This window comes from Conger conger, chromosome 16 (genome assembly GCF_963514075.1).
Source record: "Conger conger chromosome 16, fConCon1.1, whole genome shotgun sequence".
Lineage (NCBI taxonomy): Eukaryota > Metazoa > Chordata > Actinopteri > Anguilliformes > Congridae > Conger > Conger conger.
Genome location: NC_083775.1, coordinates 25,479,260 through 25,507,066, shown reverse-complemented (window position 1 = coordinate 25,507,066; position 27,807 = coordinate 25,479,260). Strand labels below are relative to the sequence as shown.

Sequence of the window (27,807 nt, the reverse complement as noted above, 5' to 3'; positions counted from 1 at the left end):
CATGCACAGGAAATGCGTGAATAATGCATCACCACTCTGACAGACTGACAGCCCTGCATGTCACGCGCTTCACTCCCTGATTAGAGAGACACACGCCCGTGTGACCCGTCGTACCGCACAGGACCAGCAGCACAGAGAATGCAGAGGCCAGGGGTTTACTGTGATTTTGTCATTTTGTAAGTGCTGAATACACAACAGGATAATCAGTCTACCTTTGCTGAGCCAGGAAGAATTAAAAGCATGTGTGGAACTGTGCCAGAGTCACCTGATAGTTTTATGCGATAGATCCTCTTTGGCTTTTATACAGAAACAGTGATGTACCTCCATAGTAGTAAACAGACCTTGTTAGGCGATAGGACGTTATTGGAAAAGATACTTCCCACACAACCAAATTACACAACCATCTCTTTCCTCTGCCAGGCATCTCTGTTCACTCAATGAAACAATTAAACTGTTTCATTTCATTCTAATGTCTGCCAGTTGATATACTGACCTGCATTGACCAAAAACAAGGGCGGCCTGCTAAACATGGTTATATCTGAAAAGAGGTTTCGAATGAGCGCCCAATCAGGGAAGGGGCAGTAGCATACTTGTGGACACTTGTTTTAACTTGTGGAAGAACCTATGCGCTTGTAAGTCGCTTTGGATTAAAAGCGTCTTCCAAATGACTAAAATGTAAATGCAATGTAACGCATACCAGTGAGCAGCCATTGTACCCTGTGCGCGTAGCGTCTGAGGAGTCTTCCTGTCTGGGTGAGGTACTGATCCAGCTCCCGTGGCGCCATCTGAAGATGCTTCAGTGTGCCCTGCAATAACAAGTGTACACTTTCACAGTGTGCCTACTGCAAGTGTACACTCACACTATGTGCTCAGCAATAACAAGTGTACACTCTCACACAATGTGCCCAGCAATAACAAGTGTACACTTTCACACAATGTGCCCAGCAATAACAAGTGTACACTTTCACAGTGTGCCCAGCAATAACAAGTGTACACGTTCACAGTGTGCCCTACAGGAAGTGTACACTCTCACACAGTATGCCCTGCAAGAAGTGTATATTCACACAGAGTGCACCCTGCAATAGCAAGTGTACACCCAAAAGAAAGTATGCACATAGTGCCCTTAGTCTGGCGGTGCTCACATTCAAGTCGACAAGAGGAATATTTCTGCAGTATGCCGGGGCAGGGCTATGGGGGGCAAAGCTGGGAGCGTTTGGGGCGGAGACGGGCCTGTGTGGGGCAGGAGTGTCAAGTTTGGGCGGTGTCCTCTTAAGATGCGTGCAGTCGGGGCCTGATGCCAGCCGGTCCAGATCCAGCTTCAGCTTCCTCACTCCGAAACGCTTCAGCCACTGAGAGACACACAGTTACAGCAGCAGGAAACAAGCCACAGTCTGACACATAAAACAACAACTCCCATGATGCACCTGTTTGGTTGAGCAAATTTCCTCTTCCTTGGGCAGAGTGACCTTGGGGATAGGCCTGCACACACTCTGTGCTTTTGGGTATTTCTTAAAGACCAATCCTGCAGGAAAAATAAAGAAAAATACATTAATAAAGCGGGCTCACACACACACACACAATTATATACAGAAACACTCAATCGCACATAGACACCCTCACCAAGGTTGTTTCCTTCCTCTGTATAAAACACAGAGTGAGAGACAGCGGAATTCCTTTGTCTGCCTCCACTTCCTGTCGGCCTCCAGCAATTCTGTGGCTGTGCTAAGACAATAACAACTCATCTGTAACCAAGCTGTAACCCTGTTCCACCCGACACACCCTGACACACACAACATGTCCTGAAACACCCTGCCGAACACACTTATTTGGCCCAGCTGCCCACACACAGGAACCCAGATGAACCAACGTAATCTTTTCTGCTCTGTTAAAAGGCAGGAGGGCGAGGTCTGGCTTACTAACCTGAGGGTTTTCTGGGACACCAGGTGAGAGCTTTCATAGTTAAACCCTCTTCCTCTCTCTGTGCCATCACCTGCTGAGAGGGAGAGAGAGGGAGAGGAACACCTTCCCTTCCATCACAAAACTCTAATACTATTATGCTATTGATAGTAATAAATAGTGATAAGAACGATTACGATTATGAGTAATAATAATGGCAGCTATGAATGTAAACAGAGCACTGTGCAGCAGTAAACAGCACCCAACCCTGGCTCTGGGCCACACCTCACAGGGCAGGATGCAGATCTGCTCGTGCCACACACAGCTGCTGCAGACAGACACACACACACTCACACACACAGATGGAGGTAGGAGAGATGGAGAGGGAGAAGGGCTCGTAAACAGATGGAGAGACAGAGAGGGAGATATGAGGGAGAGGAGAGGGACATATGGAGGAAAAGTGGAGAGGGGCAGATGGAGGAAGAGTGGAAGGGCAGATGGAGGAAGAGATGGACGGACAGATGGAGGAAGAGATGGAGGGACAGACAGAGGAAGAGATGGAGGGACAGACAGAGGAAGAGATTGACGGACAGGTGGAGGAAGAGATGGAGAGACAGATAGAGAGGGACAGACAGAAGAAGAGATGGAGAGACAGATGGAGAGGGACAGGTGGAGGAAGAGATGGAGAGACAGATGGAGAGGGAAAGGTGGTGGAAGAGAGGGGCGTAGGGGACTTACCAGCCTGGCGAGTGTGAGAGCGGTAGGGCGGGGAGGGATCCACGTCTCCATGGTAACAGCAGGTAACTGCCTGCCCTCCAGTATCGGCCCCTCTGCAGCCTCCTTGCAGCCTGTCCGTCTGGACACAGAGTCCAGCAGCGCACAACACTGTGCGAAGAGAACCAATCAGCACCGAGAGCAGCACACTCAGAACCAATCAGCACTGAGAGCTGCACACTCAGAACCAATCAGCACCGAGAGCTGCACACTGAGAACCAATCAGCACAGAGAGCTACACACTAAGAACCAGTCAGCCCAGAGAGCTGCACACTGAGAACCAATCAGCACAGAGAGCTACACACTGAGAACCAATCAGCACCGAGAGCTACACACTGAAAACCAATCAGCACTGAGAGCTGCACACTGAGAACCAATCAGCACCGAGAGCTGCACACTGAGAAGGGCAAAGTCGGAACCAGTCAGAAATTTGCACGCTGCACAGATAACTAATCAGCACAGAGCACTGCAAACAGAGAACCAAACAACCCAGCCCTTTCCCCCTCCGTTCTCACCTTCTCCCAGTACCTGGTCGCGTTCTCTATTTCAGCCATTAAGGCAGTGATGTCATCACTCTCTACGATGCCTAGAAGGGAACAGATAGGGGTGATTAAAGATTCTGTCCAACCTGACACTTTCCAATAGTGTGAATCTCTTTCAGACGGTCACCCTGGGGGGGGGCAGGTAAGGCAGGGATGGGGGAGGAAGGTTTGGGGGTGTAGGTTTTGGGGTCTGCAGGGGCATACCTGTCTCTCTGAAGCAGTGGAAGCGCCCCTCTGTGCAGTGAGCCAGGCTTCGCAGGGCGTTGACGGTCTCCGCTTGGGTGGCATAGCAGGGCGGGGTGGGACAGCTCAGCGGTGCGGGGTCTGCCCCCCCAAACAGGCACACGTGTAGCCGCCAAACCCCTCCCCCACAGCACTGCGACACATACCCCTCTACTGCGGCCTGCCGAGGGAAACAAGCTCACACACACACACACACACACATACACACGCACACACACATACACACGCACACACACACACACACATACACACGCACACACACACACACACGCACACACACGCACACACACACACGTGCACACACACATACACACACGCACACATGTGCACACACACACACGCACACACACACACACACACACACATGTGCACACACACATACACACACACACGCACACACACACACGCACACACACGCGTGCACACACACGCGCACACACACGTGCACACACACACGTGCACACACATACACACACGCACACACGCAAACATGTGCACACACACACGCACACACACACGTGCACACACACATACACACACACACGCACACACACACGCACACACGCGCGTGCACACACACACGTGCACACACATACACACACACATGCACACACGCACACACACACACGCGCACACACACACGCGCGCATACACACGCACACACATATTATAGGCGGTTCTTCATGGTGAGTTTGGTTAGCAGAATGAGAGGGCACAAATCCAAATTGGCAAAGTAGAAATCAGATATTAGGAAGTATTTTTTCACACAACGAGTGGTCAATGTGTAGAATAGCTTGCCAGGACATGTAGTGGAGCCATGTCTGTGGGTTTTCAAGACCAGGCTTGATATGGTGCTAGATACTATTTAAGCAAAATAAGCAGTAGGTACATTCAGCTGGGCTAAATGGCCTGTTCTCACCACTACCGTATGATGAGAAAATAGTTTTTGTGAATGTTTAACAGAACACTGCGAAGACAAAATTTCTGATTTATTTATTCGTGCTGAATCCTTTCGAGAGAGGATTTATCCAAAAAAAGACTTTCAGGGCATCAGAGGGATCCAGAGGAAGTGGTGGATGTTACCATGTCTTGGTCGGGCACGCCACAGGTGAGCAGGTAAAGGCCCTGGCTGTGCTCTGGCTCCCCCTGCAGGTTCTTCTCCACAGCGCACCTCAGAGCCCCCAGCATGTTCCGAGTCCCCTCACACTGCAGCCCCTGCACCCACCTGTAAAACAGCCCTGGCCCATGACCTCTGACCTCACACTGGAACACAGGCCTGCCCTTTGACATCTGACCTCATGCTGGAAAACACGGTGTGGTATTGCTGGATACTGTACTATTTTCTTGTGAAGCTGTGTTTAGTGCGTAGTAGGGTGTAGTGTGACAATGTGGTGCAGTTGTGGTTTGGTACGCTGTAGCAGTGCAGTGGTGGAGTGATCTAGTAGTGTGAAAATGTGGCAGAGTTATGGTCTGTTATTGTGAGGTATAGCGTAGTGTGGTTATGGTTTGGTGCTCTGGCATGGTGTGGTGCTTCTCTCTAACCTCCAAGCTTCTTGAAGATTCTTGGTGCTGGTCTTCACCATCTCATTCTGCCAGGCACGAACATCTCCACCAAAACTGCCATGTATTTACAAAACAAACAGACATTAAAATGCTACTATAGAGTATATTACTGGCAAATAGTTACATAACAAATGCTTGTGAAAGCACACTTATATTATTGCCAGATATTTGGTTTGGAGCACTAAGAACAAAGGGCTCATAACTCAAAAGATATGGGTTTGATTCCCTGCGAAGACAGTAAAGGTTGTACCATTGAACCTAACCTGGAAATATCCAGCTGCACAAAGGGTTGGTACATTAAAATATGGAATCTGTGTATGTTCTTTTAGAGGCGGACAATGAGGGCCATATCAGTTTCAATTTGGCCCTAATTACTTAGCCATAACATTTACACCGTTTTATCGAGGCCTACATTTCTAGATGCTGATGTTGTAGGAATCGAAAGACAATGAAACTATATGAAACAATAAATCTTGCTAATATATTTTACAGCCGGTTTATATTATGAGGTTAAGGTCCTTCAGGGCTCTCTCCAGATCTTTTTGTTGATTGTAGTTTCGTGTAACAGCCTAAAAACGTGGTCCCAAGGAACTGGACAATCCACTCAGTTCTCCCAACTGTGATGAAGTCTATGGAGAATTGCTATCAATGATTTAGGTAAAATTCATAAATGATTTTATTTATGTTACTAGAAAACAATATTGAAGTATAACTTTGGTATCAGGGTCACTTTTAAATGAAAATGATTCAAGCCTTTAAGATTGAATAATTCCAACCTACCAAACCCATGAGCATTATATACTGTACAGTGAGGTCCGTAAGTATTTGGATAGTGATATAGTTTCTGTTCTTTTGGCTCAGTACTCCAGCATTGGATTTGAAATGAAACAAGATCAGGTTAACCCCATATGGAACTCATGTGGAATTTGAATGTACACTGTATGTACATACTCAGGCATGAGTTTCTGAATTTTTTCAGTATCGAATCTTGATGCTAGGATTTTGATTGCCTTGGGAGTCTATTGTTATTGGTGTTTGTCAACATGAGGACCAGATATGTGCCAAGAAACCCATTATGATGCTGAGAAATAAATAAAACAGTCAGAGACATATGCCAAACAATAGGCTTAACAAACATTTGGAACATTATCAAAGAAGCACTATCACACTTGTTTCAGTTGCGCTTATTTGGATTAAATGCTTAAATTACGTGTGTCGGCCTTTTTAGAATTACCGTCAGTGTAGCCCTTTCCTAAATATGGGGCAAACACGTTCAGTCTTTTAGTAAGCCAATTATTTGGCCTATGTCTCTGACTATTTTTCTTCTTTCCCAGCTCCATAATGGCTCCCTTGAATTTCATTGGCACAACTCTGGTCCTGATAATAACAGACTGCAATAACAGTCTCCAATTGCAATCAAAGACCTAGAATCACGACTTGATACAGAAAGCTTTATTAATACCTGCACTAAAGAAGTGATTAAATAAACCTGTCTACGCAAAAACAATATTCAGAAACAGCTGAGAAGCCAACCATCCAGTTACTTTTGGTCCTCTAAAATGGGGGGAATATGTATTAAAGGTGACAGTCTGTACTTTAGCCTCATTTCCATTGTTTATTTTCAAATCGAATGTGCTGGCGTACAGAGCCAAAATAATATAAATTGTAACACCGTCCAAATACAGTCCTTATCACACTGTACATATCTTCGCTTTATCTTGTCCAACTTATTATTTCATAAATAAATAAACCTTATGCTCATATCATTTGAAAAGGGATCCAGTGGGAGTTGGTAAGGACATTACCAAATATGTAAACTTACAAGAGAAATAAAGAGACCATTATTTATAATTATACATCTTCTATTTATATATATGTTGCATTATTATACAAAACTTTTGCCTGCATGTGCTTGTTATTATGACAAGTCACATTATATTCTCTAAGTAAAGAATATTAAAAGTAGCCAGCAGGTAGTCCAAAACGAATTCTCATTTGTAGGGATGACACAGGGAATGTGTAGAGCACACAATGCATTGCATAGGCAGTAAGATGTAGGGGTGGTGAACAGGTAGACAGATGTAAAGAGCCAGTATAATCAGACTTTGGACAGGACACTGGGCGTTTGTGTATGTGCACATACGCGATGATGTTGAAGCTGTGTTTGTAGGGTTGGTACATTAAAATATGGAATCTGTGTATGTTCTTTTAGAGGCGGACAATGAGGGCCATATCAGTTTCAATTTGGCCCTAATTACTTAGCCATAACATTTACACCGTTTTATCGAGGCCTACATTTCTAGATGCTGATGTTGTAGGAATCGAAAGACAATGAAACTATATGAAACAATAAATCTTGCTAATATATTTTACAGCCGGTTTATATTATGAGGTTAAGGTCCTTCAGGGCTCTCTCCAGATCTTTTTGTTGATTGTAGTTTCGTGTAACAGCCTAAAAACGTGGTCCCAAGGAACTGGACAATCCACTCAGTTCTCCCAACTGTGATGAAGTCTATGGAGAATTGCTATCAATGATTTAGGTAAAATTCATAAATGATTTTATTTATGTTACTAGAAAACAATATTGAAGTATAACTTTGGTATCAGGGTCACTTTTAAATGAAAATGATTCAAGCCTTTAAGATTGAATAATTCCAACCTACCAAACCCATGAGCATTATATACTGTACAGTGAGGTCCGTAAGTATTTGGATAGTGATATAGTTTCTGTTCTTTTGGCTCAGTACTCCAGCATTGGATTTGAAATGAAACAAGATCAGGTTAACCCCATATGGAACTCATGTGGAATTTGAATGTACACTGTATGTACATACTCAGGCATGAGTTTCTGAATTTTTTCAGTATCGAATCTTGATGCTAGGATTTTGATTGCCTTGGGAGTCTATTGTTATTGGTGTTTGTCAACATGAGGACCAGATATGTGCCAAGAAACCCATTATGATGCTGAGAAATAAATAAAACAGTCAGAGACATATGCCAAACAATAGGCTTAACAAACATTTGGAACATTATCAAAGAAGCACTATCACACTTGTTTCAGTTGCGCTTATTTGGATTAAATGCTTAAATTACGTGTGTCGGCCTTTTTAGAATTACCGTCAGTGTAGCCCTTTCCTAAATATGGGGCAAACACGTTCAGTCTTTTAGTAAGCCAATTATTTGGCCTATGTCTCTGACTATTTTTCTTCTTTCCCAGCTCCATAATGGCTCCCTTGAATTTCATTGGCACAACTCTGGTCCTGATAATAACAGACTGCAATAACAGTCTCCAATTGCAATCAAAGACCTAGAATCACGACTTGATACAGAAAGCTTTATTAATACCTGCACTAAAGAAGTGATTGAATAAACCTGTCTACGCAAAAACAATATTCAGAAACAGCTGAGAAGCCAACCATCAAGTTACTTTTGGTCCTCTAAAATGGGGGGAATATGTATTAAAGGTGACAGTCTGTACTTTAGCCTCATTTCCATTGTTTATTTTCAAATCGAATGTGCTGGCGTACAGAGCCAAAATAATATAAATTGTAACACCGTCCAAATACAGTCCTTATCACACTGTACATATCTTCGCTTTATCTTGTCCAACTTATTATTTCATAAATAAATAAACCTTATGCTCATATCATTTGAAAAGGGATCCAGTGGGAGTTGGTAAGGACATTACCAAATATGTAAACTTACAAGAGAAATAAAGAGACCATTATTTATAATTATACATCTTCTATTTATATATATCTTGCATTATTATACAAAACTTTTGCCTGCATGTGCTTGTTATTATGACAAGTCACATTATATTCTCTAAGTAAAGAATATTAAAAGTAGCCAGCAGGTAGTCCAAAACGAATTCTCATTTGTAGGGATGACACAGGGAATGTGTAGAGCACACAATGCATTGCATAGGCAGTAAGATGTAGGGGTGGTGAACAGGTAGACAGATGTAAAGAGCCAGTATAATCAGACTTTGGACAGGACACTGGGCGTTTGTGTATGTGCACATACGCGATGATGTTGAAGCTGTGTTTGTTAGCCATTTGTTCCTGCAGCAGTAGTCTTAGGGAAAGCTGTATGTGGAGAAGGTACTGTGAGTTCCACAGAGACACATCCACCAGGACCAGCACCCTGCAGGGGAGAAGCAAAATGCCAGTTTATACCTCATCACTGCAGCGTAAACTTTACACCAAACCACCGCAGTGTAAACTTTACACCTACTGACTGAAGCATAAACTTTACAGCTCATCACTGCAGCGTACATTTGACATATACCCACTGAACTATGAAGTTTATACCGTACCACGGCAACATAAACGTAAAACCTACCTACTTCAGTGTAAAGTTGATATCTTTCTGTAACATTTAACTGCATTGTAACATATTTACTGCATTGTAAACTTTACACCTGATCACAGCAGAATAAACTTGACACATGTCCACTGCACTGTAATGTTTAGCCCTCACCACTGCGGTGTAAACTTTACATCTTACCAATGTAGCATAAACTTTACACCTACCTACTGCAGTGCAAACTTTACACCTGACTGAAATGTAAGCCTTATACATCACCGCTACATTACACCTCACCATGGCAGTGTAAAACATTACAGCCCAGTACAACAGGTTCTGTATGAGTTATAATGTATAGGAGTTTAGAGGATGTTCCTATTCTTGCCTCTGCTCACACACTGTGCCCCAGATCTGCCGGCTTCCAGTATTCAGCCACCCCACTCTCTTCTCCAGCACCTTCACTGCACTCACCAGCTGTTTCTGCAGAGACATTAAAATACTTTATTTTTAACACCTCCTTTATGGGCCTGCTGGGTGGCTCATGCTGTTAAAGCATCGTTCCCAAGCATGGATGAGCATCGTGGTCTGGTAGCAAATTCAAACACTACGCCATGTGACCAACACAGTCTAGCGTTACCCAGGGATGGGAAGATTTCATCAGTCAGCTGGGCTGGCAGCACCTCATCGCAAACCAGCAACCCCCACTGATCAATCAGGTGTCTGTATGTTCTTCTGTTGAGCTGCACATGAAATGTCTTCCTCCTACTCATGCCTGTGCGAAGGCAACTTGTGAATTGCAGTGTGATGAGAAGCAGTGGCTAAAATTGCACCCTTCTGAGGAAAGCACATGCTTATCTCCACTCCTGAACTGACATCAAGAGTTAAGATGAGCATGACAAGATGAGCACAACTGGACATTCCAAATTGGAGAGAAAAAGGGGAAGTATAAGGAAAAAGCTCTTTAACATTTTTTTAACAGCAGTAAAAAAACATGGAAGCCACTTCAGTTACAGACCAACAACTCGGCTTCATAAAGTGACCGTCCAGTCACAAGTAACCCCAAGGATCACCTTACCCACCTGGTAGGCATAGAGTAGGGGTGGGTCCACATGCACGTTCTTCACTGTCCCATCATGCCACTCAAACTGTACCATGGCTTTCTGAGGAGACGGGCACAGAGGGGCATGGGAGGATGGAAGGATGGAGGGGGATGGAGGGGTATGAGGGATGGAGGGAAAGGGACAGCACAGGTGAAAGGTAGGAGTTATGAAGGAGGTATGCCCAGACAGGCTGTCCTTAAAACACACCTGATATGCACGCTCACTCATGTTACAGCTATGTAACCCAAACCTGCAGCAGGGCTGGTGTCCTCAGGTTAATAAGTCTGAAGCACGGTGCATGGTCACTGTGGTGACCGCGGTGCTTTAGGGGGCAGGGTGTTACCTGGTGCACCGTGGAGCAGACGGTCTTGCGCAGGATAGGCACAAACTCCTGCAGCGGGGAGTGTGCGTGGGGGGCCAGCACCTGGTACACGCCCAGCTTCTGTGCTGCAAGGAGGGCGAGACAGCCGCTTGTCACTCTCAGCTCCAGCCAGCCAGAACTACAAGCATTGTGCCCTTATAAATGCAACACTGAAATTCCGCAAGCCAACAATAACAAAGTAACTGAGAGAGAGAGACAGAGAGAGAGAGAAAGAGAGAAAGAGAGAGAAAGAAAAAGAGACAGAAGCAGAACCTTTGAGTCCGTGGCTCTGCAGCCAGTCTGCTGAAGTGGAGGGCAGGAAGCCGGGGTTCTGTAGGCAGAGTGCAGAGCGCTGACCCGCTGATTTGGGAGGGAGCTGGGACAGGCACAAGCTGTCGAACTCAGCACAAACCTGTCGGCAAAATGAACCAGCTGCATGAACCAAGCTCTGCCTCCCAAGCCCTGACCAATCCCTTCTGAATGGACTTGAATGGAAGGGTACATTTTTCCTTTCAGAAAACACATGGTTCCAACCTATCCATTTGTGACAGAACATTTTACATTTCAGGATTAGGTCACTTTAAAGCGAACTTGGAAGGGAGATTGTACCTCGTGCACCATGGTCACCTGCGTCTCTCCAACCCGTCCTCCCCGCATCTCCTGGAGGTTTCTCAGGACCCCCCTTGCTGCCTGCACCTCTCCCCATATGAGCCCCATGTCACTGCTGTCCACCATACACTAGCCCAGACAATGGAGGGAGCCAAACAGAATGAGACAGACAGTGAGAAAGAAAGTGAGGAGAGAGGGAGATAATGCACTAATTAAGTCTTCTGCTCATGATGTTGATCCGGGGTGTCAAACAGAATTCCCAGGGGGCCACAGTGTCTGCAGGTTTTTGTGCTTTTCTTTCAATCAGCTGCCAATCAAGGCCTTGAGAACAAGGTGTGTGGATTCTTTAGTCAATCAATAACTTTAATGAACTGCAGATGCCGAGAACAACCCAAAAACCAGCAGACACTGCGACCCTCCAGGACTGGAGTTTTATGTAGGTGTTCACAGCTACGGAGGTGTGGAGCTACCTGTCTTGTGTCGGAGAAGATGTGGAAACGGCCTCCGGTGACCTCTGCCAGTCTCTTAACGACCCCCTGTGATTGGGTGAAACATAAATGTGTCAGGAGTCCACCCCTCCACAAACTATGTTTTTACCCACAATGCTCCTTTTACTCACAATGGTCACGGGACTGCTGCTGCCATATGCCACAGCGAGGACAGACAGCTTCCTTCCCAGGGTGCACTGCTCCACATAATCAAACAATGCATCTGATGTCTGATCTGGACTAAAATGATGAGATGAAGAAGAATCAGCGATTTTGACATTTCAACTTTCCACAGCACTGATAAGATGTTTCCATGATTTCAAAGTAAATGTAAAGACTGAAGGTGCCTTTAATTAAATGTAAAAAAAAAAAAAAAGCTTAATCTTTAACCCTTTCAGTGTCAAGAGTACCATATGGCACTGTCGACCTTATACCTTCTCAACAAATCAAAATGGCTGCTATACAATTGTTTTGCGCCCCTAGTAAATGTTCTGAACTTTCTCAATTTTCTCAACCAAAGCCAAAACCCCTTGGGATTTTGGTTGAGCCAGTTCATATTGGGCTTGGGACTGAATGGGTGAATTATGAAGCATTTGGGAGATGGGATTTGAATCTGCCCGTAACGCATCTTGGGTGCATTTAGACCTGCATTTCATGTGTGGAGAATCACTATACGGATATTATCCAGATAGTCAAGACGCATGAACTGCCAAGGTGTAAACAGGGTCTAAGAGATCCAAGGTCTCCTTTGTCTCTATGGCAATCGACAAGTTCAATATTAAATAGCTCATGCCAATCATGGCCACTCTCTCTGCCCCTTTCATACTTGTAAGGGTAATTTTCTTAATTGATTCTTAATTGACAATGCGTGTTAACATAAAGACAATCACATGATTACAAATAACCTTTTAGTGATAATCCTTATTACTATTAGACCACTTTCTGAATTAAGTGCTTATCTCTGTCTCTCTCCAGCAGACAGTCAGCCTTTGACCTTAATGTCTCGGCTTCTCAGCTAGCACATAAACTGAAGAATAGAATTGTTTTTTACTGGATCTGTTTCATCAGATGATGCTCACCTGTGAAATGTTAAAAAGGGCATTTTCCCCTAACATACTCATACTGCTCTGAGGTCATTCAGAAATTAACTCTTTTGTAGGGACTACAACTTCCACATTCCCACAGGAGAATTCTGCGACGTCCACCACGAATGACGTCTAACTTGGTTCAGCCAATCCCGTAATGGCGGGAGCAATAAACGGTCCCGTATAAGAGCAAGACACGTTCTTGGGATCTCTCTTCTGGCTCTTCTGCTTTTTCTGCCTCTTCTGCTTGTTCTCTTCGACGCACCCTTTTTGGCCAGTCGCTTCAGCTCATCTGCTCCGAGACTCGGACAGAGGCTGAATGCTGTACAGCGCACTACCAGGCCTACGGACACACCCAGTTACCGCGGTAACTACGTGGCCTATAGTGAGTGGAAATTGTTGTACGCGGAACGCTACATCAGTTTACCCCAATAAAGCCCAACAACGAAACAGCAACGAACTTTTACACCTGGAAAAGGACCAGCGGATCAGACGACAACGCGCTGCTAAGACGGGAACACCCCAGCCTGCGCATCTCTCCCGGACACCATTCACAGCACCATCGCCGCTTCTACAAGGACAGCATGTCTTTTGGATCCAGCAATGCGTATGGACTCAGTAAGAAAACAAACATTCAGGCATAGCCAGTGTTTAGTTTAGTCTTAACTGTTTTTGTGAATCTGTGTTTCAATATTTACCATCCAACCATTGTAATGTGTTTGGTTAGCTACATATATATGTACGTGAATTGATTCGCCGTCTTTTGCGCATATATAGAGTAAAACTACGCAAGTAGTCCCTTCTCACAGCTAACTCTAACTCATTACCACACCCAGAACTCTAGCGACACGCGCGCTTGCGCGCCCCACACACACGCACACACACATACCAAACTAAATTTCCTTACTAACTTCCCGTTAGTTTATCTGTTATGTGTTTGTATGTTTGTTTAATAAATATATTTTATTAAACCCCGGTGTCCGTTTTGGAATCGCATAGACATGAGAGCCGAGTTAAAGCAGTCTTTCGAAGAACTTCCAACCTTCAGGTTATCGGTATGTTCAATCATTAATATTGGTTATTTTAATTAATTGAAATACTATATTTGTGGTTGGATATTTCTGATAACAGTAATTTTATGAGACTGATTACTTTTCGCAGTTATACTGCAACACAACGTTTAACTGGCGCCCCGGTTTCGTAGAGAGTAAAACCCCTGCGTTATTTGGCGGCCCGTGCAAGGACCCTACATAATTTGGAGTCCCGTGCGAGGACCCCTACATATTTTGGTGCCCCGTGTGAGGAAGACTAGCTTTGGCTCAAATTTCATGTCTTGTGACTTCATAACGAATTCCCCATCCTAATTTGGAGCTCTGCGTGAGAAAGACGAGCTTTGGCTCATGTCACGTGCCTCCAGAACGAATTCTCGGCATTCTTTCTCAGCTAAATTGCCACCAGTGCAATCTTTTGAAAATACCGCTAGATGTCACCCTTGTACCATTTTTGAAAGCCTGCATGAGCCGCTTTCTCAATATACTGCCCCCTCGTGTAACATTGTGGCATTACATTCGTAATCTTACACGGTAGTTTGTTGATTGGCATTTACCTTCCGGTATAATACGTATTATCAATAATAGTATTATTAGCCGCACTGTATTATTAATTATAATTACTTGGTCAAAGTAATTTTAATAATTAATTGAATTTTACATTTAAATCCAAATTTAATTGTAATTTCAACCAATCACATTCTGGTATTTAGGATTAATGTGATCAGCATCACAGTTCCTATTTTACGGTCTGAATATCCGCCATATGTTTGTTCATTTTGCTGTTGTTGCATTGCAGTACCGCTAGTGCAACTCGAGTCCCTGTGTGATGCTATAGCTACCTTGTACTATAGTTATAGAGAATATTCAAAGAGCGTTTTAAATTCTTTATCCTTCATCACAACTTGTATGTTGGATTGTGATATTGGGAAACAATTCATTGCCAACTGTTAGGAGCTCAAGGCCCTTGTCAAATTGTTAACTTCAAGAGTACCCTCTTAAGTTACTGATTTTAGCTTTTAGCTTTATTTGGCTTGAGATATGGAACCCATATCTATTGATGAGTACCTTTCCTTTTTAGCCCAAGGTTTAGCACCTGGCTACATAGCTTTCCTGAATCAGATGAACCTCACTGATTGTAGGAAAGAAATGTTCTCCTTAATCAACGAGAAAGGTCACTCCCCCACCCAGTCAAAAGACCCAATTCTAAGTTGTCTGGTCTTGAATTTTGCCAGACAGATTAGTCTTGCTCTTCAGAGCAACAAAAACTTAGAATCAGAGATGGCATACCTCAAAGGACAACACACCAGTGTTTTACTTGAGCTTCAAACTGTTGGCAAGAAAGCAGTACAATACTTGCGTGATCTGCATTCAGCCGAATCAGATCTTTGTTCCTACAGAGAGGAATTATTTCAGTTGAAGAGTGGATGCCACAAGCTACCACATCCACTCTCTTCTGTAAGCCTGCTTTCTCAGGCTTGCCCAACTCCAGCTTCTCCTGCTTCCTCCTTACACCACAAGGCGGGGGAAGGGGGGTCACAAATTGATTCGGGTTTGTCAGATCCCGGTTCCACAGCTTGCTCTGATGGAGACTCGTCAGTCTCCTCAGATTGCAGTGCTGTTGACCACCCATGCAATGGTTTGCCCACCTCTTCCCTGGAGAGGGAAAGGGGGGACTCCATCCCAACGGTGGTCCATCTCCGCAAGGGAGAAACAGTCAGGCAAGTACAGGACTCCACCTTCCATGCCCACCCCTCTCGTGAGGAGGTCAGGGAACCCTCCCGTGGACACGGTAGAGGAGATCTAACGTTATTAATTGGGCACACAAAAAGCAACGCTAATCCCGCTAGCTTTCCCTTTATAACTGAGAGGATAGGTGACAGCTCTGCACAGTACACTGACAGTGACAATTCATCTTCTGCCAACCATTGTGAGAATGACAGTTTTGTAGCTCCACCCTCTAAACCAAACCGAGGACGTCGAGCTCCGCATGAAACGCATTCACATTCAAATGTGATTTCAGGCTCTCCTTCTCCAAACAGGCAGACTAGTGCAACTTCACATGGTCTTCGCTTTGAAGAGCTAGAGGCCATGGCGAAGTATGTCCACACATTTGACCCCAAGGACTCCGAATTTAACATTCAGAGTTACTTGAGGGAAGTTGACTACTGTCTCTCGGACCTGCCCAGGGCAACCGATCGAGAAAAGGTACGACTTGTATGGAAAACCTCAACCAGAGAGATCCATACATTTATGGAACAACTTCCACCACAAGTTCATTCCAGCTATCCCAAGGTTTGTGAAGCGTTGGTAGCTGAGTACCTGCCACGGTTTGATCAGGCCACAGCCATGATCAAATCTGTGGAGGTTAAACATAGCCGTACAGAAAGACCAAAAGACTTTTACCAACGTCTTAAACATGCTTTTTTCCAGGGCAGAAACGGACCAGGCTTAGATGAAGATCAAGCCTTCAAATCCCTTTTTGTGCACAACCTGCACCCCTGTGTCCGAACTCATGTTTCACTGTTTTCAAGGGGCCAACACTCAGCCCTTGAATTAAGAAATGAAGCCCAAATGGTCTGGGACACTTTAAGGATTGTGCCCAGGAACGAGGTATTGGAAACAGCTAAGCACGTTGTTCCAACCAAGCCCGCCGGCACTTCCCAAGTTGCCCCATTAAAATCTAACGGCTCAAAACAACGGCATGTGAGTAAGTTCCCGGTTAAGAGCCACCGTGGTCGCTTCTCACACTATGATTCCAGCCGGAATTGGAGAGAAGACCGACCCGGTAGGCCCAAGCCTCAGAGTCACCAGCATGACTCTGATAGGGAAGATACCTTGTCTGAAGAGAGCTTCTTCAGTTCCTCCGAGGACAACTAAAGCCTCTAACCTTTGTTCAGTAGTGTGTATGCCTTGAGTAACCACTCCAAAGAGCTATCTGGTCTTGTTCAACCTCCATCAAAAGATGTTGAATAAGACTGATCTATAGCCGTGGTCTCCTCACAGGCAGACTCCCAGCTGAAGCTTTGACCACTTTCTTTTGCACACCTTTCCTACCAAAGGGGGGTGGCAAAATAAACTGGTAGTTTATAGCAGCCACTTAGATTTGCATGTAGCAGCAGCAAACGCAGATCGTAAGTAGGTACTGTAGAGTTAAATCCGACACCTGTTATAACTCGTAAACGTTCATTGCTTCTTTCTACACCTACTGAACCATCGTAAAGTATTGCATGTAGAAACTACAGTGTAATCTTTACAAGTATATTGCCACACCCCAGTGTGCCTTACTCCACCTCTTCCCCAAGCAAGACAAGACCACTTGTGAGCTTACCACATCATTTAGAAATGAGACCACCTCTCCATTTCCTTCCTGATGACACAGCCATAAGGTTAAGCTTGGATACAGAAAGCTGCCCTAATTTGAAAATGCCCCCACATATTTCAGATGACAACCCTCATCAGCAACCTGACTGTAGGGACTAGAACAATTGGTCAGTCTGAACAAGACTTCCAAAAAGGCTACAGCCTCTCCATCCTAGACCCCTACATCATCTGAACATTTTCATGGCTGGGTCATTCCTGTTGGTGCTCCACCTTCTGGACACCATCCAATAACTAACAAAACACCTGAACTAACAAAACGACTAACCCTTTCACCAAGGTTTCTCATGTTTTGTGACAATGTATTCACTGTTCGACCTTAGTGTTTCACATTGTTTGTATCATGTGTTTTAGACCAGTTTAGTTAATTGTTGATAAATGCCTGGATGTTTGTCAGTCAATTGTGAACTGTGTTACCGACCCAATGTACTTGACCTGTGGACTGTGAACTGACTTTTGTGCTCTCGAGGAACACTGGCTTCAGCCGCATCCTGAGACCACAGGGGGGATGTAGGGACTACAACTTCCACATTCCCACAGGAGAATTCTGCGACGTCCACCACGAATGACGTCTAACTTGGTTCAGCCAATCCCGTAATGGCGGGAGCAATAAACGGTCCCGTATAAGAGCAAGACACGTTCTTGGGATCTCTCTTCTGGCTCTTCTGCTTTTTCTGCCTCTTCTGCTTGTTCTCTTCGACGCACCCTTTTTGGCCAGTCGCTTCAGCTCATCTGCTCCGAGACTCGGACAGAGGCTGAATGCTGCACAGCGCACTACCAGGCCTACGGACACACCCAGTTACCTCGCGGTAACTACGTGGCCTATAGTGAGTGGAAATTGTTGTACGCGGAACGCTACATCAGTTTACCCCAATAAAGCCCAACAACGAAACAGCAACGAACTTTTACACCTGGAAAAGGACCAGCGGATCAGACGACAACGCGCTGCTAAGACGGGAACACCCCAGCCTGCGCATCTCTCCCGGACACCATTCACAGCACCATCGCCGCTTCTACAAGGACAGCATGTCTTTTGGATCCAGCAATGCGTATGGACTCAGTAAGAAAACAAACATTCAGGCATAGCCAGTGTTTAGTTTAGTCTTAACTGTTTTTGTGAATCTGTGTTTCAATATTTACCATCCAACCATTGTAATGTGTTTGGTTAGCTACATATATATGTACGTGAATTGATTCGCCGTCTTTTGCGCATATATAGAGTAAAACTACGCAAGTAGTCCCTTCTCACAGCTAACTCTAACTCATTACCACACCCAGAACTCTAGCGACACGCGCGCTTGCGCGCCCCACACACACGTACACACACATACCAAACTAAATTTCCTTACTAACTTCCCGTTAGTTTATCTGTTATGTGTTTGTATGTTTGTTTAATAAATATATTTTATTAAACCCCGGTGTCCGTTTTGGAATCGCATAGACATGAGAGCCGAGTTAAAGCAGTCTTTCGAAGAACTTCCAACCTTCAGGTTATCGGTATGTTCAATCATTAATATTGGTTATTTTAATTAATTGAAATACTATATTTGTGGTTGGATATTTCTGATAACAGTAATTTTATGAGACTGATTACTTTTCGCAGTTATACTGCAACACAACGTTTAACTGGCGCCCCGGTTTCGTAGAGAGTAAAACCCCTGCGTTATTTGGCGGCCCGTGCAAGGACCCTACATAATTTGGAGTCCCGTGCGAGGACCCCTACACTTTTTACCTCACTTCTAATGATGTCTTATCGTTTCATGAATTATTATTTGATTATGGTGGAGCTGATGGATCACTATAAATACCTGGGACAATCACAAAGAAAGACTTGTCATCTCAAAGAAAGTGAGAGAAATGTACTATTTTAATGTTTTCACTGTATTGATGACTATTATAGAGGTTTTATTTCATCTGTTTTATACTTTTGTGTAAATAGTATGAATATATATATGTTTAATGAACATATTCAAAGGACAGATTTTATACACAATTATAAAGATAAATATCAGTTTTACCACTGTGCTGAAACCTCTTTCCTTGAGAGCAGTGGTCTCAAGTCTGCATCTACCTGAGTAAATAATTGTAGTGTAGTGCTCTAAGAGTAGAGAAGGGGTTACGTCTGGGTGGACTACAGCGGGGTTAAGGGTGGAGAGGCCCAACCTCAAACTATAAAGAGTTTGGTCTTGTTTTGTGATTATCCTGTGGTTTGCCCCTAACGTGTGCCTGGGTAAGCCTGGTTTGGGCTTGTGTATGAGTTAAACGAGACCTTTCTGCAAATTTGAAAGCAAGATTGCTTTTTATTGAATTTTTTTTTACTGTTTATGAATAAAAATTTGTCTTGCGTTAAAAGGAGAAGAAATGTGTTTAACCATGTACCTTTCAGAGGTTTGGTTCGCTTCTGTTCACTATAAAAGGCTTTTTGATCATGAGTGCCCACGTTTTTGCACAATACTGTAGTCCTTATTTATAATAGCATCATTTGGAGCTTCACTGTGATTGGGTGAGTGAGCGTAGTTTGGGGTGGTTACCAGGAGGACAGAATGAGGAGGAGCGAGTCCAGCTCCCTGCACTGCAGCACCCTCCGGAGGGCACTCAGGAGATTGCACCCCCCAGCAGGATAGAGCTGCTGTACCCACTGGCACATCTCCCTTAACCTGGGGGGGGAGAGGGAGAGGGAGAGGGAGAGGGAGAGAGAGAGAGAGAGAGAGAGAGAGAGAGAGAGCGAGAGAGAGGGAAAGAGAGAGCAAGTGAGATAGATAAGGAAAGACAGAGAGAGGGAAAGGGAAAGAGAACGAGAGAGAGAGAGAGAGAGAGAGAGAAAGAGAGGATAGAATATTATAGTAGGGTGGAATATTATAATAGGGCTGCAGTGCATAAACCCCTGATTATACACCTGATTATTTTTCCATCCAAGGCATACCATCTCATCCATGAAACATGGTGGAGGGGGTGTTTTGGCTTGGGCCTGTATGGCTGCCTGTTGAACCAAATGCCTCCAACTTATTGGACAGCGCTTCATCATACAACAAGACAATGACCCGGAACATACTGCTGGAGCAACAAAGGGGTTTTTGATGGCCAAAAGGCAGAAAATCCTGGCCAAGTTAATCACCGGATTTGAATCCAACTGAACATTCATTTTACATGCTGAAGGCAAAAAGTCCCCAAAACAAGCAGGAACTGAAGGTTGCTGACTGAGCAACGCCAGGGAAGACACCCAGCGTCTGGTGATGTCTACACATCACAGACTTCAAGCAATCTTTGCATGCAAAGGATATTCCAGCAAATGTTAAAAATGATTACTTTATTCTACATTATCTTAAACTATCTAATACTTTTGATGCCTAAAAATGTGGGGGACTAGTACAAAAGATTCATCCGATATGGATGAAAATACCCTCAAATTAAAGCTGACAGTCAACCTCACTGTCATTGTATCCTTTCAAACTCAAAGTGCAGAGTACAGAACCAAAATAACAAAAAATGTGTCATTGTCCAATGAATTGTGGTGCTCACTGTATGTATTTAAAGTTTTTACGGAGGTGGGTTTCACTCCTGTATGGCAGTAGCTTCTTCTTTGCTTTGTGAAACAGTACAGACAGAGCTCCTTTAAAAGACCCAGCCCATACATAACCATTAAAATACCATAATAAACTAAATAACATTTGTAAGTGCTGGGGATTGGAGGGGAGCCAAGATGTAATCGGAAGATGTGTGTTTGCAGTCTGCATGAGAAAATGGCCCACAACAATTCTGCTGTCTTGTCCAAGTTCATTTTACCACTGGGGCAGCCAGGACAGGCAGGCATAGTAACTGGGAGAAGCAACCACACATGGAGGGGAGCCAGGCACCCCGGGGTTGCTAAATGTAAATATCTGGTATGTATGTTGGAGCTGTTCCATATACTGCCCTATAGTCTAATACCAAGGTTTTAAACCTGAGGTGAGTGGTAACAGGCAGGCAGTGAAATTAGATGAGAAGGCGTGTAACATGCTTAGGAAGACTGAAGACAAGTCGTGTGGCTGCATTCTGGATTAGCTCCAGGAGTTTAGTGTCACAGGCAGGGACCTGTACACAACAGAGCTTTCCACATAACACACACCTGTGTGCGCAACACACACATTTAAGCACAGGATACACCTTTACACAAAACACAACTCCCCATTTTCTTACTCCACCTACAGGAGGAAAATTGTATACATCCTCATTTCTTTTGCATTTATCAGCAGTAAGAAAATATTAAGTGTGGCAGTGTCATAGCGCCCATCACACTGGAGTGGGGAAGGAAGGTTCTTGAACTGATTCGCTCATCCCTCAGGCCACAAACCCAATACATTTAAAGAAAACTTTGAAAATGCAAAACTCTACGGAAGTGGTGATTTGACCAACTTGACCTCTGACCCCTGACCCCTGAGAGTCTCACCTGTTGGGGTTTGTGTCTCTCGGCCCATCCCACAGTGTGCTAATCTCCGTCCCAAATGACATGGCATACAGCTGTTTCCTGTGGTTCAGGTGCTCATTGATCAGACACTGAAATAATATGATACACACCTTTTTAGGTAATACACAACTTTATATGCAATACACACCTTATACACAACCAAAATTTACTCTACACAACTTGACAAACACCTGTACATGCAACACACATTTACAGAACAGCATACACCTGTTACTTTACACACTCTATGCAAGGAATGCAAATGGAAATGCAGATTTGGGACATCTCTTTGACACAAGCTCTTTGCTTGCATACGAGCGTTTACTGGCTTCTTTTAGCCCTGTCTAAGGTCATAAACTCTAATCCACAAGGTGGCAGTCGAGGCCAATCCGGTTTTTTGAAAGCAGTTTACCCACTTCTTTGGTAGTTGTTCATACATTTAGCACCTCTAACACATTTAAATTTTGCATGACATTACAAAATTTGAACTGCACATTTTGCTCCACAAGAATATGGGGAATGCCCATTGCGTTGCTTGTTGCATCGTTGTGCGTTCCTGACGTAGAGTTTGTAACAGGCCTTACACTGCTACAAACGACGTGTCTGTGCTCTGCGCTCTGAGGGCATACTGCAGCTCAACAGTAGGGGGCGTCTGGTCCTCTTACCTGCAGGTTACGCTGGAGCTGCGAGAGTCTCCCGGCCTCACAGGCAGCATGAGATGAGTCAATGACCACTCCCACCCTGGATCCCTTCACCAGCCCAAACACCTGATTACAGTACAGGATAATAAAGGCACAGGATAACTATTGTAGAGTGCAGTGAAAACACAGTATGGCATGGCAAAGTGGCAGTTACAAGATGGCAATATTGTCAAGACTGATTAAACTGACCTTCAGACTTCCTTCTGTGAGCCACTTTATCCTGCCGTGATATGTGTCAATCAATCTGGAAGCACAGCACAAAATGTTTATAAAAGGAAATGTTTATAAAAGGAAAGAAAGGCTGTCCAATAGAGGAGTCCATTTTGGCTCTAAATCCCAACACTGCATCACTGTAGATCATTGCTTGTTGACCTCTCTTTCTTTCCCACCTGACCCAATTCACTGCTCTATATGCTCGTGCTTTAACCACAATGACATCGCTGCTCTGTGACATCAGCAGAGGGGGCAGGGCTCACTTTAGGAGGCGGGCCTCAAACTCATCAAGCGTTCCAGCGTTGATCTGAACATGTCTCCTGGGATTTCCATCCTGGTCTTTCCTGCACACACAGGGCTGTACAGTCAGAAACTAAACTTAGGCAAACCTACGACTCACAATATGCAAATAACCTTGCGGGTAAAATATGAATTCAAAGTCTACATGCAAATATATGGAAATATTTGTCAAATCAGAGGGCTAAAAAGGTCCTATGGTCCAAATGAGCACAGGGTGACAAGCTTACACAAGCGTGGAAGTTCCCCTTGAGAGTATGTGGGAGAGGGAGAGTCCAGAGTTTTCAACACTGTGGTCCTCCATCCACTCGGTGGTGCTCTTCATTGTTCCCTTGCGTGAACCCCCAAACCCCTGAACCCTCTGTACCCACAAAATTGCAGATTAACACCATGCCTTCTACACAGATAATTAACATCCTCACACCAGGTAAAAACTGTTGTTGTGAAATGAGTATGTCTGTGTGGAGGTCTCACCAGCAGACCTGGGTCAAAAACGTAATTGGTTTGGATTAAAATACCTTTCTATGCTCGATTGATGCTCAACCTTGCCTGGTGCAATTGAGCCAACCTAGAGGACTAGAAGGCGGGGTTTGCACTTTTTGAGAGTATTTCATAGGTTTCAATACATCAGACAAGCTCAGTAAAGCATAGAAAAGTATCCAAAACAATTACATATTTGACCCAGGTTTGTTCATGTGTGTGGTTGGTGTTTGGTTGGCGTGGCAGGTCTCACCAGCAGATCATGTGTTTGGTTGGTGTTTGGTTGGTATGGGAGATCTCACCAGCAGGTCGTGTGTGTGGTTGGTGTTGGTGTGGCAGGTCTCACCAGCAGGTCATGTGTGTGGTTGGTGTCTGGTTGGTATGGGAGATCTCACCAGCAGGTCGTGTGTGTGGTTGGTGTTTGGTTGGTGTGGCAGGTCTCACCAGCAGGTCGTGTGTGTGGTTGGTGTCTGGTTGGTATGGGAGATCTCACCAGCAGGTCATGTGTGTGGTTGGTGTTTGGTTGGTGTGGCAGGTCTCACCAGCAGGTCGTGTGTTTGGTTGACGTGGGTGACCAGCAGTCCATCATCAACCCTGCGGGAGGACGTGACAGGCTGGCTGAGCTGTCCAGCGCCCAAACCATCCTCCGCCCTGCCATCCAGCACACAAACAGGCTTTACTCATCAGCCAACCTCCTTTTACCTGACTCAGATCTGCCTTTAGTGCAAATCACAGAGGCTATGAGCACATCAGGTTACAGCCTGAATATACAGTGGGAGCAATAATTATTTGATCCCTTGCTGATTTTGTAGGTTTGCCCACTTACAAAGAATGGAACTGTGTAGACTTTTAATCATAGGTACATTTTAACATTGAGAGACAGAATATCACAAAATAATCCACAATAACAACATCATATCAATTTTATAAATTTATTATCGTATTTTTGCATGAAATAAGTATTTGATCCCCTACCAATCAGCAATAATTCTGGCTCCCACAGTTTTCCATTAAGAAGCACTCCTAATCTCAATTCATTACCCAAAACACCTGTGTCAACTCGTTACATCGTTATGTAGCTGTATAAAAGACACCTGTCCACACAATCAATCAGATTCCAACGTTTCCACCATGGGCAAGACAAAGGCGCTGTCTAAGGACATCAGGGACAAAATTGTACACCTGCACAAGGCTGGGATGGGCTACAAGAAAATAAGCAAGCAGCTTGGTGAGAAGTAAACTGTTGGAGCAATTATTAGAAAATGGAAGAAACACAAAGTCACCGCCAATCTCCCTCGGTCTGGGGCTCCACGCAAGATCTTGCCTCGTAGGATATCAATGATCATGAGAAAGGTCAGGGATCAGCCCAGTACTACACAGGAGGAGCTTGTTAATGACCTGAAGGCAGTTGGGACCACAGTCACGAATCATCATCAACGAACCATCAGTAACACACTACACCGTGAAGGACTAAAATCCTGCTGCGTGCGCAAGGTTCCTCTGCTGAAGAAGGTACATGTACAGGCCCGTCTGAAGTTTGCCAAAGAACACCTGGATGATCCAGAGGAGGCTTGGGAGAAGGTGATGTGGTCAGATGAGACCAAAATAGAGCTATTTGGCATCAACTCGACTCGCCGTGTTTGGAGGAAGAGAAATGCTGAGTACAACCCCAAGACGCATCCCCACTGTGACGCATGGAGGTGGAAACCTTATGGTTTGGGGGTGTTTCTCAGCTAAGGGGACAGGACAACTTCACCATATCGAGGGGAGGATGAATGGGGCCATGTACCAGGAAACTTTGGGCGACAACCTCCTTCCCTCAGTGAGAGCACTGAAAATGGGTCGTGGATGGGTCTTCCAACATGACAATGACCCAAAACATACGGCCAAGGCAACAAAGGAGTGAATCAAAAAGAAGCATATTAAGGTCCTGGAGTGGCCTAGCCAGTCTCCAGACCTAAATCCCATCAAAAATCTGTGGAGGGAGCTGAAGCTTCGAGTTGCCAAGTGACAGCCTTGGAACCTTAAGGATTTGGAGAGGATCTGCAAAGAGGAGTGGACCAAAATCCCTCCCAAGATCTCTGCAAACCTGGTGAAAAACTACAACAAATGTCTGACCTCTGTGCTTTCCAACAAAGGTTTCTCCACCAAGTATTAAGTTCTATTGTTCTATGGATCAAATACTTATTTCATGTGAAAATATGATATTAAATTTATATGATGTTGTTATTGTGGATTATTTTGTGATATTCTGTCTCTCAATGTTAAAATGTACCTATGATTAAAATTCTACACAGTACCATTCTTTGTAAGTGGGCAAACCTACAAAATCAGCAAGGGATCAAATAATTATTGCTCCCACTGTATGCAAGAACCAGATATTATAAATGATGTGGTCGTATCATAATTTTGTGAGCTGAGAACTATAAGGTTCTGACTTTTTTTATTTATGTTGTGTATAGGGCAAGTGTGACGTTTTATACAAAATACTGTTTAAGAGTATGACTTTTTTAAGGTCATATCTGCTTGGAGCCCTTCATTTTGGAATCTTTGAAGCTCAATATCTCAAAACTCTCAGAACGCAGATAGAACCTTTTAATTCTCGGCTCACGGTTTGCAGAATACTGGAGTTGGCATAAGGGCTTAATAAGTGAAGTGGTGCTTCCATTTCTGCTGTATGTGCAAATTCCCGGTGAGGTAATACTGCATGGTCATGCATACTTTCACCTGTGTGTGGCAAATACAGGTATAGAGCAGTGACTGATGCTGCTGAAAAAAACACATATGCTGCAGAGGACATCAGTTCAAGCCTAAATTGTACAAAGCTGGAACACAAACATTTTTTGGGGGGTGCAAGAAGTGAAACTTTGATGGTATTAAGATGAATTCATAGTGTGGTCGCTTAATACTCAGGCCTGGAAAACCACACTGCCATCTTAGGAGAGCAGCGTGTGGAGCTGCACTTACACATGTGGAGAGCTGAGGGCCATTTGGTCCTTTCTCTCATTCACACTGTCCATAGGTCATCTGCATGTGAGGACAGACGTCAGGAAAGAAAACTGCAGGGTTACACATAGTGGCTTTCACCTACAGATTTAGCATGACCTAGATTTCTGGGGTGATGTTCCTCCCAGCGCACTTGAGAAGTGGTCCAAATTGTTGTAGTCTTTAAGTTGCTACAGCCAGGTATGCTGGAAGATGCATACCTTCATAACAGACACGACTGCACAGTTCAGTTGCCTCAGTGTATGCGCAGAATGGTCATAAAATAAGTCATTCCCAATGAATTTTAAAAAATTAAAAAGATTTGTTAGAAACATAGCATAACTCCTCAATTGATTATGCACCGAATTCAGACAATGTCTGACACAATTCTAGAGAATCTGTAATCACACCATTCACAATAATAATACAGTTATGTATACTTCTGAACCTGTTTCAAGCATAGGTATATGAATGTCATGAATCAGATTAATGGCTAAGCGAGCGAGTAAGCCATATACTTCCTGTGCGTTCCATCGGGAGGGGAACATGGCACTGCAAATAAGATTATTACATGAAATCATATATAACTCTGAAATACTATGGGAAATGAGTATTGCGTATGGCGGAACTACAATGAAGAAGATCTTAGTCGTAAGCTAATTTTATTTGGATTCTTAAGCAAGAAATACTATGATCCGCTAGTGTAGCGGAAATATTTGTTTGAGACCCAATGTGTATCAAATTCAGCTGACTTACCTCGCTCTTATAACATTCCCTCTCCAATACGTTTATGTTTTCATCTACAAAGATGTTATTATGCAGAAGAAATAACTCCAAGGTCTTGTAATCGCGTGGAGGAACAGTTGTTCGCCAATGTTTTCCATCTCCAAGGCAACGGAGCCGTACAGCAAACAAAGGCAGATGGGCACAAAACTAATCAGCTGTGGATTGCATTTAGTGCACAACATTTAATATTTCCACACTGAGGGTCTGTGTCTGCAGTTTTTCCTCAGTACACCTACTTTGTAATTCAATAAAACGACTTCCTGTTTACCCTGGCCTAAAAATAGCCACAATAAAATCGGGTACACATTATTTAAGGATTGCCCTAAAGTACGAGAAAGTATCCACCAATAACAGTTGCAGTTTCGTTTCTGCTTACTGTGATCGCTTGAGTTCCTCTCTGGAGCAAATATTTATATAGTTTTATTTATATTTATATTGGTTTCATTTCAGTTTTCAGTTGCACATGGTCTTTAATTGGGGAACTGTGAAGGTAGAACACAGG

The 27,807-nt window shown here is 44.1% G+C and overlaps 1 protein-coding gene across 3 annotated transcripts in view; it reads right to left on the bottom strand.

The window, feature by feature from the left end:
• The window catches only part of vwa3a (von Willebrand factor A domain containing 3A), a 32,462-nt gene extending 4,900 nt beyond the window's left edge, over window positions 1-27,562 (bottom strand). The window contains exons 1-27 of one of the 3 annotated variants that reach the window (XM_061224275.1): window positions 27,276-27,562; window positions 26,502-26,561; window positions 24,077-24,185; window positions 23,285-23,415; window positions 23,021-23,101; window positions 22,734-22,788; window positions 22,509-22,610; window positions 21,826-21,932; window positions 19,931-20,056; window positions 12,016-12,124; window positions 11,867-11,932; window positions 11,397-11,525; window positions 11,061-11,199; window positions 10,770-10,873; window positions 10,406-10,486; window positions 9,712-9,806; window positions 9,045-9,164; window positions 4,998-5,072; window positions 4,539-4,680; window positions 3,417-3,615; window positions 3,186-3,256; window positions 2,635-2,781; window positions 1,921-1,993; window positions 1,621-1,722; window positions 1,425-1,522; window positions 1,143-1,349; window positions 698-806 (exon numbers count right to left, since the gene is read on the bottom strand). In XM_061224275.1, the coding sequence (XP_061080259.1) occupies window positions 698-806; window positions 1,143-1,349; window positions 1,425-1,522; window positions 1,621-1,722; window positions 1,921-1,993; window positions 2,635-2,781; window positions 3,186-3,256; window positions 3,417-3,615; window positions 4,539-4,680; window positions 4,998-5,072; window positions 9,045-9,164; window positions 9,712-9,806; window positions 10,406-10,486; window positions 10,770-10,873; window positions 11,061-11,199; window positions 11,397-11,525; window positions 11,867-11,932; window positions 12,016-12,124; window positions 19,931-20,056; window positions 21,826-21,932; window positions 22,509-22,610; window positions 22,734-22,788; window positions 23,021-23,101; window positions 23,285-23,415; window positions 24,077-24,185; window positions 26,502-26,554 (2,830 nt within the window). In that variant the 5' untranslated portion in view covers window positions 26,555-26,561; window positions 27,276-27,562. The remainder of the gene's footprint in view (window positions 1-697; window positions 807-1,142; window positions 1,350-1,424; window positions 1,523-1,620; window positions 1,723-1,920; window positions 1,994-2,634; window positions 2,782-3,185; window positions 3,257-3,416; window positions 3,616-4,538; window positions 4,681-4,997; window positions 5,073-9,044; window positions 9,165-9,711; window positions 9,807-10,405; window positions 10,487-10,769; window positions 10,874-11,060; window positions 11,200-11,396; window positions 11,526-11,866; window positions 11,933-12,015; window positions 12,125-19,930; window positions 20,057-21,825; window positions 21,933-22,508; window positions 22,611-22,733; window positions 22,789-23,020; window positions 23,102-23,284; window positions 23,416-24,076; window positions 24,186-26,501; window positions 26,562-27,275) is intronic. The other 2 variants (XM_061224276.1, XM_061224277.1) reach the window with 2 other exon arrangements.
• Between the last annotated feature and the right edge of the window lie 245 nt (window positions 27,563-27,807).